Source organism: Limulus polyphemus, unplaced genomic scaffold, assembly GCF_000517525.1.
Source record: "Limulus polyphemus unplaced genomic scaffold, Limulus_polyphemus-2.1.2 Scaffold5976, whole genome shotgun sequence".
Classification (NCBI taxonomy): Eukaryota; Metazoa; Arthropoda; class Merostomata; order Xiphosura; family Limulidae; genus Limulus; species Limulus polyphemus.
Window position 1 is genome coordinate 16,143 of NW_013671586.1, and position 11,270 is coordinate 27,412.

General features: G+C 35.0%; 1 protein-coding gene across 1 annotated transcript in view; it reads right to left on the minus strand.

The window, feature by feature from the left end:
* Window positions 1-6,291: 6,291 nt before the first annotated feature.
* LOC106473211 (cardioacceleratory peptide receptor-like) overlaps window positions 6,292-11,270 on the minus strand; it is a 21,276-nt gene continuing 16,297 nt past the window's right edge. The window contains exon 2 of the mRNA XM_013933894.2: window positions 6,292-7,399. Coding sequence (XP_013789348.1) covers window positions 6,656-7,399 — 744 coding nt within the window. The 3' untranslated portion in view covers window positions 6,292-6,655. The remainder of the gene's footprint in view (window positions 7,400-11,270) is intronic.

An 11,270-nucleotide genomic window follows, 5' to 3' on the forward strand; every position in this document is an offset into this window, starting at 1 on the left:
CACTAAAACAGTGATCTGAACGAACGACGACTACTTAAATCTGTGCATCTATGAACACTAAAACAGTGATCTGAACGAACGACGACTACTTAAATCTGTGCATCTATGAACACTAAAACAGTGATCTGAACGACGACTACTTGAATCTCTGCATCTATGAACACTAAAATAGTGATCTGAACGAACGACGACTACTTGAATCTGTGCATCTATGAACACTAAAACACTGATCTGAACGACGACTACTTGAATCTCTGCATCTCTGAACACTAAAACAGTGATCTGAACGAACGACGACTACTTGAATCTGTGCATCTATGAACACTAAAACAGTGATCTGAACGACGACTACTTGAATCTCTGCATCTCTGAACACTAAAACAATGATCTGAACGACGACTACTTGAATCAGTACATCTTTGAAAGCTAAAACAATTGTCTGAACCACTAATACTTGAATCTTTGCATCTCTAAACACTAAAACAATGATATGAACGCCAACTACTTGAGTACAACAATAACTCGCTTCACACAAAATTAATCATTTCTATAGGATATTGTTTCAAGAACATTGTTCCCAGTAACTTAGAAGGACATGAAATGGAATCAACACCAGGAATTACTGACCACGACAATGTCCAGTAATTTACGAACCCATGTTAAGAGGGGAGCACTAATTTGTCAAAGTATTACATAATACAATTGAAGAACGTAACTAACACAGTCCTTTATATTCCACAGCTTTCTATTTTTAACGCCAGTCGTCTCTAATACCTAAATACACCTATCCGGGATACTTAATGGTCGTGGCACATCTCTAAAAGTTCCCAAGACAATTTTAAACCGTGAATAACTTTTGTGAACAAATTGCTTTGCTTAGTTTGTAGTTGCTCTTTTCACGTATTAAGATCAATGAAATATTATTAGATTTTGAAATTTTTATCCAATTTCTTATAAAAATAGGTCGGTCAATAGTAAGTTTACGGACTTACTCTAAAATCCGGGTTTGATTCCCTGCGGTGGACAGAGAGCGCAGACAGCTCATTGTGTAGCTTTGTGTTATAGAATATGATATTTGTGTGTTTAATCACTTGTGTTACCTGACGAAAAGTGTGTAGTCATTTCTCGGTTCTCCATAGTTGAGCTTGAAATATTACAATCGTCTGTTTATTTTTAAGTCACTGATGTTTGGTCATACAAGTCGCTTTATTATCTATGTTGTCCTCTGGGTGCCAGCCTAAGTGAATATATTAATAGTACTGTAAATTACATATCCATGTCAGAAATGCTATTTTATTTTCCTTACTACAGATGTATGTCAGTTTCTTTTAAAGATGGCGCTGTGTAGGATATATGTGTGAAAAACAAAATAACAAACATTCAGCGATTGCGCAGTTTTTAAGAGGATCATATTATCTGAGAGGAAAAACATTTCAGAACTTACCAGTTTATAATGTTCACTGAGGATACAATACAATCTGGATTTCAATATTTTAATTAATATTAATATATTTTTGTTTATAATATGTGTCCTAGTTCTGAAAATATGTTCAAACTTTATCATAGATAAAAAGAAAAATTTAGACAAGTATTATGTTAAACCAACATCTAAAGGAAATACGTTAGACGTTATATTGCATGACTGTCTAAAGATGGTAAGCCTTTTATTTTCGTAACTGTTGAAAACCACACGTTAGGTGGCGTAACAGACGTGTTAAGCTCAGGAAAACTGTGTGTTAAAGAAAGAAAGGGCGAAACGTCGAGAAAAATTAATTTGTTGAGTTCTGGGGAATTGCGTGTCAAGTATTTATTAAACCAGGTATGTTTTTATTTGTAATAAAGTACTCTCATCTTCCCAATAAAGCTACTTATGGACCTACACTAATAAGAGTACAAAAATGTTTCTGTTTCTTTTAATGTCACAGAAATGTGTTGCAAAAAAAAAACAACAACATTAAACTGGAAATAGCATTCTAACTCAACAAATTTAAGTTTGACTTCAACCCTGCGAAGATAATGCTCGAAATTTTGCTATTTCCGTTCCCAATGTTTCCCAATGGGCCAGCAGAAAATTTACGGTTTCAAAAGACAAAATCCAGGGTTCTATTCCCGTGGTGGACAGAGCATAGATAGCCTATTGTGTAGCTTTCGCTAAAACACCACCACCATTTTCTCTCCTCTTCTACTCTGTTCACGTGCCAATGATCGCGAATATAAAATAATTTGTTTCTTTTTCTAAACATTATCGTCTCTTATTTTTTAGCCGCGGCATAGCGGCTCATAGAATGGCTCTGAGTTTTTTGTTTTTTTTAAATACAAACTTTTATACTCGCAGCTCCATCTCTTGACCGATTTGAGATCTAATTACAGCCGCGGCTATTGAGGATTCCCTCTTGTTATTATAAGGGAGTCAACCCTCTGTTCAAATATACACTCAACCCTAGCATAAAAAAAGTTTCAATTAGTAAGCTTGACAGCCATCTTCACCGACCTTCCACTCCATGGAAATTTCAGTATGTTTTGGTTTTTGTTCAGATAATGCGTAAATGGAAAGTTTGAGTCAAATAATCAGATTTCGAATAATAAAATATCATTAAATGCATTACCCTTTCATTACCAATAAAGAAATTAATATTTCTGTTCAAATCTTAGCAGAAATTAACAGAACGTGTTTGTAAGTTCTTAGTAAAAAACATAAGCACTAGAGCATACATTGAGAATGATCGCCACTACATAATAATAATCATCCATAACACTTCCTTGGCATTATTGCTTGCTCTATTATAAGTGCTTTATGTCTAGCTGATGCTATCTTTAGGTCCTATTGTTACTCCATTTTATTCCTTGACATTAATTTCACGCTAATGCAAGTAATTTATGTTCTCTTGTCATTATTTTATTGACCTATTATAGCTCTATTTATGTCATTTCTAGTCCTATTATATCATTTTTGGTCCTGTTATATCTTTATGTATATCATTTTCGGGCCTATTATATCTCCATTTATATCCTACTAGCGAAAGTACCAGACTTCGCTCGGGTTATTATGTCGATATATTCTAGATGTCTATGTCAATGTGTGTATTGTTAACCCATTTTATCATAAAAGTATAACCTATGCAATTTTGTTGCTACGCGACATGACATAAAATCCATTGTTGGAACACATTGTTACCAAAACGCACTGGCTTTTCTATACATTAGAAGTTGTTATATAAGAAACCACTTATTTTCTATGTGGTTTTTCGCTAGCTTGCCTCATTAACAAGATGCGCAAGCGCGCACGCACGTGGATAAGATAAGTAATAATACCCAGGTGCACACCCTCAGGGTTCACTTAGTATGGATACAAAATATCAGGTTTCTAAGTTCTTTCCTCTTGGCGCTATGGTGGTGACATATTCTTTTCTAAGTGGTATTTCGCTAATTATAGTATTTTGGCACTTGTGTCAGGGGCACATCCTCAGGGCTCACTTAATATGTGTGCAAAATTTCAGGTTTGTAGGTTCATTCCTTTTAGAGTTATGGTGGGCACACAAACACGCTCTTATATTATTATAGATTATAGCTCCATTTATATAAATTTTGGTCCTTTATAGCTCTATTTACATCATTTTTGGTCATATTATAGCTCCATTTATATAATTTTTTTGTTTTGTTTTTGTTATTAAGCACAATGCTTCATTATTTTTTTGTTTACGCTATTGTGATAGTTTTGAGTAATTCTCCAATAGATTTGTCTGTTTGTTTGAAGTTAAGCACAAAGCTACACAATGGCTATCTGTTCTCTGCCCACCACTGACATCGAAACCCGGTTTCTAGTCTGCAGACATAATAGTGTGCCACTGGGAGGGTGGCATAATTTTTGTCCTATTATAGCTCTATTTATATAATGTTTGATCATATTATAGCTCCATTTATATAATCTTTGGTCATAGTATAGCTATATTTATATAATGTTTGGTCATATTATAGCTATATTTATATAATGTTTGGTCATATTATAGCTATACTTATATAATGTTTGGTAATATTATAGCTATATTTATATAATGTTTGGTCATATTATAGCTATATTTATATAATGTTTGGTCATATTATAGCTATATTTATATAATGTTTGGTCATATTATAGCTATATTTATATAATGTTTGGTCATATTATAGCTTCATTTTATTCCTTGACTGTCACTTTTATAATTCGCCACCATATGTAGGTAAAGAACATTATATCTCGTACCACGGACCCTTCAATCCGGAACCCCATCCGCTTCCCACTAGGCTACAACTGGTCATACTTCAGAGGATAATTTTGTTTTCTTGGTCATATGCTGAGGTTATGTTGGACTAAAGGGCTTCCAACAGCAACTTATATCAGATAATCCACATGTTGACCAACTGAGAACTAAAGCTTCAAACACTATCAAGTCTTATAAACCCATTACAGACAACGATAGAGTCATCCCAGTAAAGTTAATTCCAAACAAACAAATACACCAATCTGAGTGTTTTTTTTCAAGATAAGGAGAAACAAGATATATGATTTAATACACCAGATCTTACTTTAACTCTGTCAAACTTTAAACTGATTCTTTGTTTAACTTCCAAATTCTAACAACCACGTGATATTCTTCAGTGGTTGTTTCTCAGTATATGTTATGTTGCTGGCGTATAGAAAAGTACCAGTTGATGTAAACAGGATTAATGTACGTAAGGAAGTAAAGATATTGTAAAGAAATAACATGCTTCCGAACTCTCTCAAACGGATTTTCCATTTTACAACCTTGCATTTGAAAAGTGTTTGCGAAAAGTGTAAATCCAATAGATATTTCATTGTTTTCGATTTTTCTCCCACCAGTAGTTTGATATTTCATTTCAGCTGCGATGTTAAAGAACAGCACTTTCAAGTTTCAAAAATATCTCATTCAGAGTCTCTCGCACGTATAGAAAATAAATAAATAAAATTCTAACTGTAATATCAGCTATCTTCCAAATTGGCCAGCTTAGTATTTTAGCAAAGCATAGACTCCACACCCATATGTTACTTGAAAAGAAATTACATTTCGCTATATATATTACCAATTTCGAAATATTTTTATATTTTTTTCACATACGTGGTGTAATAATTTCAAACTTATCGAGTTGTGAGTAATGTAAAGTAGGTACAGCAGGTCACATAAAAACTCTTAATGAAAGAATGCTGGTCGCTGTATTAAAAATAATAATGAATAAAAAGAATTTTTTTTAATATATGCGCTATTTTAATTTTAAAACGCCTGTGTAAAGATAAGTACAATAGTTTTCTAGAATATTGGCTGCTGCATATATTAATTTTAACTAAACATATTATTATACTCCAAATATGTTCAATGGATTTCGTGCATTGCTAATCAAGGTCTGTATGCGATAGCCGTCTCTTATTTTGAAGTGACAGGCTAACGGGAAGAAATATAATCATACACTACCCACCGCCAATTCTCGGTCTACTCATGTTAGACCGAATAGTGCAATTGTCACTCTCATAACGCACCCACTGCCCCAAAGTGAGAAGCGTTTTTTTTTTTTGTTTTTGTTTTTTGCAGTAGCGGGAAACGAACCACGAAACGTCAGTTCCACAGTACAGCACACAAACCACTAAGTCGCACTCGGCTCTATATAATACGGCCCGGTATGGTCAGGTGGTTAGGGCGCTCGACTCGCAATCTGCGGGTCACGGATTCGAATTCCTGTCGCACCAAACATGCTCGCTCTTTCAGCCGTGGGGGCGTTATAATGTGACTGTCAATCCCACTATTCGTTGGTGAAAGAGTAGCCCAAGAGTTGGCGGTGGGTGGTGATGACTAGCTGCCTTCCCTCTAGTCTTACACTGCTAAATTAGGGACGGCTAGCGTAGATAGCCCTCCTGTATTTTTGCGCGAAATTCACAACAAACAAACAAACATCTATATAATATATAAAGCTGCTGAAATACTTAACCAAACAATTTTATGCTCTAATGATTTTGTTTCCAAGAATACACTTAAAACTGGTTAAATATTTACATTAAATCACTTGAATTGAAGTATCCACACACATGTATCTTTCGTAATTGAACTTGCCAATAAGTTAGATGTTATATTGAGTATTTTTCGCCTCATCAGATGAATATTGGTAACTATTAGTTTATAACGTGTACATAAAAAACAATACAACTTTCACAATGGGGATAATACATAATTTTATTTTGATATAAGCAGGTTACAATTTACTCTTTAGGATACAGTGCAATTTTTTATACAATTGATCTTACCCTTTGGTTTTTTCATCATAATTATATTGATGTAAATAACTAACCCACTTTTACAAACAAAGAACAGTATACGCGCAGGTGTGTGGAAAGCGTTTGATTTGTATTACAAAGATCTGGTATCATTCGATTCAAGTCACCAAAATCTAACTTATAACACATCAAAATATTTTAAACTGATCTATTGAAAAAAAAAAACTAAATATTTCTTCGAACAATCAACCAATTGGAATGCAGTAGCTTTTTTTCTTTTCGTTTTGTTAGTTAATCAATCAGTCTGCGCAAGTTTCGTGTAGATAAATACAATGGAAATGTTAATTCTCAAAGAAGTAAAAAGAGACGATTCCGGTGTTCTGTTAGTAAAGAATTTCAAACATTTTCACACTGTGCCTTTCCTTTTACCTGATATTTAGAAGTGGTAGATGGTACTCGTGAAAAAGTAGTCATCCGTAGTTGTTCCTCAACAGAATGATCTACGCCAGATGTTCCATCCTTTTCGCGAATATTTCTTTTTCGTTTGATCTGGTTGAAGATTTTGATCGGAAGAGACTCTTCAGATTCTTCTCCCTCATTGCGCCTGCAACGGATTACAAAGTTGAATATTAAAAAAACCAAAGGATTTGTCGACGAATTAGAAACGGCCAATGCAGCGAGAACTGAATATGTCATGGCATCGATATTTGATTCTTGTCCATAAACCCTCCACATCTCTATGATGCAATATGGTGAACTGCACACAAGAAAGGAGGTAATGATTGCAAAGGTTGTCTTCAGCGTTTTGGATTTAGCCCTTGGAAAATGTGACATCGGAGTCTGACGAAGAATGAACTTTTGACACCTGTCAACTTCTTGATCAGAATTTTGGTTCTCACTTGCCTTCTGGGAAACCTTCTGGAATATTCGCACATAGCACACGCTAATGAGGATAAGAGGTAATCCAAATACTACCATAACCATGATCGTCAAGTAAAGCCTCAGGAAAACTAAAGGAGCATCGTGCAGTATGTTGCGGCACACAATCTGGTCTTGGTACTCCATCTGGCGGAAAAGCACTAAACTTGAAGCGTTAACAATGCCTGCCAATGCCCAACTTGCAATGATTAGTGAAGACGTCTGAAAAACAAAAACACACAGGCTTAAAAGCGAAACAAAAAATTTCATGGGGGTATGAAATCAAAAAACCAGAAAACAGCTATGCTAGAAAAATATATTAATCAAAAATCATTTTAGAGGCATTAACAAATAGACGATTTCAGAAGTTTGTTATTTCACCAATGTAAAAAACACCCACAGAGCGAACTTTGACGTTGCTATCATAAGCATCGTTTTCAAACGTCATAGGCAAAAATTTGAAAGAAAAGTTAATTTATTTACTTCAGACTGACGAAGAAGTGGACAACCATTTGTATTTTGGATAAAGTGAAACATGCAGTCAGGTTGAAACCGAATAACTATTAACAATGCTAAGACTATTATCGTTATGATTATAAATTAGTACAAAAACCTATGCACTCTATGCTTAGTCTATAATACATCGATAATTTTCAGATTTTGCTGCAGCCTTGTCTAAATTCACTTCTTTCATTTTGATCCCACAGGATTTCATTCCTCGCGATCAATAGTGTAGATAGCCCATTATGTGGCCTTGTGCTTAAACAGACAAAATCTTGCCCTCCTGTGACTCAGCGATAAATCTAAAGGCTTATAATGCTAAAAAAAGCTGATTTGAATACCCGCGATTGGCTGAGCACAGACATCAAATTGCGTAGCCTGGTGCTGAATGACAAACAAACAAACAAGAAAACTTTCACTTTGAATGTAGATTTTATAAACACACCAGCACTACAAACAAGATGATTCAGGTCCTGTGATGCCTATGATTAGATATTATTGCCCTACACTGCCACTTCCATAGCAGTAGGCCTCGATAGATCTTTATTAGTTTTCCACGGTCTTTCCATTTTACGTAGAGTTTGGCTGTCAAAACCCCGTTTTAATCAAACCAAATGAACTGTAGCAGTAAATGTAGTGATCAAATCAAATTGCTGTGATTCCAGTTTCTTCTGCCATTTGTTTAATGAACACAGCCGCTAATTTCGAAGTACGACTTAAAACTTGTGAGCTTCTGGCTTATTAGTTTTCATGAATTTCAAAATTCCTGTTTAATATATTGCTGCCCCCACTGGCACAGCGGTATGTCGGCGGACTTACAATGCTAGAAACCGGGTTTCGATACCCGTGATGGGTAGAGCACAGATAGTCCATTGTGTAGCTTTGTGCTTAACTTCAAACAAACAAAAAATATATATATTGCTAACGATACCAGGATTTATGCCCAACTTTATCGCATTGCTTTTTGGGTAAGAGGGTTCTCTTTCGTAACTAGAGTTTTTACTTTGTTGATGAATGCGCTGCTCTAGATTGGTTTTGAATGTAGCTTTGGAATTCCTTGCTGCTCTAAATGTCCTGCTTTGCGAGTTTCTTGGCTTTCACGGAGAGCATTGCTAGACTACATTCTTTGAAATATTCTGTCTTTTGACCGTACTTTGTTTAACAATCTCTTTCTTTGTACATTATCTTGAAAAAGGCTTTAAATCACAAATATAGTTAATCGCAGTTTATAAGAACAATTTGTACATGGTAATACAGGTTTAAGCAATGAAGCCAAGGGCGACATGTTTGGTACGTACATATTTGGTCCTTGGCTGATTATCGATCATGAATACTTAAATCTGAAGGAATATGAATATATATCTATATATTAAAATTATTGCTTATATTTGTAATCCAAGACTGCAAAGAAATGAGCATATACTTAGATATGTACATTTATTTTCAACTACAGGTATTTATCCTTGTTGGAGTTCATTGCAATTATTAATTAAGTTCTCTGATTGGAATCTGAGAAGCCATTATCCTGTTACACTGGCATTTCTTTACTTGCAACTTGGAATTTTGCAAATACCACACAAAGACACGAAACTTCACAACAGATGATTCTATCATATACATTCACGTCAACTTGTAGAGTTTATTTCTTTGTGGAATTCCGCTCGAAGCTACTCAAGGGCTACACTAATCAGATAGTGGGATTGACCGTCACATTATAACTTTCTCACAGCTGAAAAGGCAGTATTGCTCTGTAATGGGATTCGAACCGCAACCCGCATATTGCGAGTTTAATGCCCTAACCATCAGGCCATGTCAGGCTTAATGTTTAGAGAGATTTGTTTAACCGCCATGCCAGATAATATTCTTCATCACACAAGAGATAATTTGAATAAAATAAAACAGTAGGTGAAAATGCCTTTATTGCATTCGTTTTCCTTCTAAACAAGTAAAATTATAATTTGTTAGATCAAAATCTACATCGGAAACCTTCTGATTTAGAATATTCTAATTTGACATTGGTAATGTAAGTGTTTGTATTTATAGCAAAGCTACTATGGCTATCTGTCGCCGTCCCTTATTCTGAACTACTTTTCAGAGATCATGCTGCCAGCCAGCAGTACTTGATCACTCACCATCCATCCATGCTAAGGGATTGGCTGTTATCCTTTTACGCACCCACAAGTTAAAGTAGGGGGTTAAAATTACTTAGTTACGGGTTAGATAGATTTAATATATATAACGTTAAATTCCTTAAATAGTAATAACTATATTAACCAAATGTGATAAACACGGTAAATAAAGCTTATCGTGTGACGATTCTACTTTGGTGATTACTAATTCACTAAACAGGCTTAACGTTGTCATGTGTTTTTGGGATAAGGGCCGAAAACACCGCTAACATCGAAGATAACCTAAGTTAGAGTCGCTATAGAGAATTTATGTGTGTGTGATTTTCCTGTCACTCATAACTAAGACTAACTATGATTAGTTGTAGATGTTATTACGTCATTGTAGCACCACAAGCATGCACGATGACCTTGTAGTAAGATAACAGATAATGAGCACTATCAGTAAATAGTTAATCCATCAGGTATTTTCTGTTTTCGTATCAATAGTACAACAAATCTTGAAAGATCTGACATTTGCTCGTTGCCACAGCATGGTCAAAGTAGCTAATATTAGTGTGTACAATAAATCTATTCGTTTCTAATATTTTGCAATACTATATGACAATGCTGCGCACCATACTTAATTCAATCAGACAATGCTGCGCACCATACTTAATTCAATCAGACAATGCTGCGCACCATACTTAATTCAACCAACAACGAATTTGGAGAATAGAAAAACAACTGTAGGTTCTGGTATTCGCCTATATCAAAATGTTCATCTGCACGACGTTACCAAATAAACATAGAACTATGTATATGTTTGTTTGTTTTTGTTTGTTACGGATTTTGCGCAAAGCTACACTAGGGCTATCTGCGCTAGCCGTCCCTAATTTAGCAGTGTAAGACTAGAGGGAAGACATCACCACCCACTGCCAACTCTTGGGCTACTCTTTTACCAACGAATAGTGGGATTGACCGTCACATTATAACACCTCCATGGCTGAAAGGGCGAGCATGTTTGGTGTGACCCTGAGATTGCGAGTCGAGTGCCGTAACCACCTGGCCATGCCGGGCTATGTATATGTAAGGGACTGTTTCCAAAAATGGAAAGAGGTGAGAGGGGCCACTGCGTTTCATTCAAGACATGAGCGATATCTCATAAAATCGAAAAGATAGGAGGTTCTTATTTCATATTCTAGCTTGTCAATATCGGTAAGTTGAGTTTCTAATTCGTACAGAACTATAGAATTTGTATTTTGACATCATAAACATTTAATTTGAACCCGTGCTGCATTCAACATATCACGTGACATACAAAAATTGATGTTTAGGTATTTTTTTTAATAGTTATTTTAAATTAAGAAATTAAATAATATATAATACTAACATTTGAATCATAATCTACAATTTAATACCAAACTTATTGACATAAATACATAAAATAGTAGTTCAATAAAAGTTTGAATGCGAGTCAACAAACG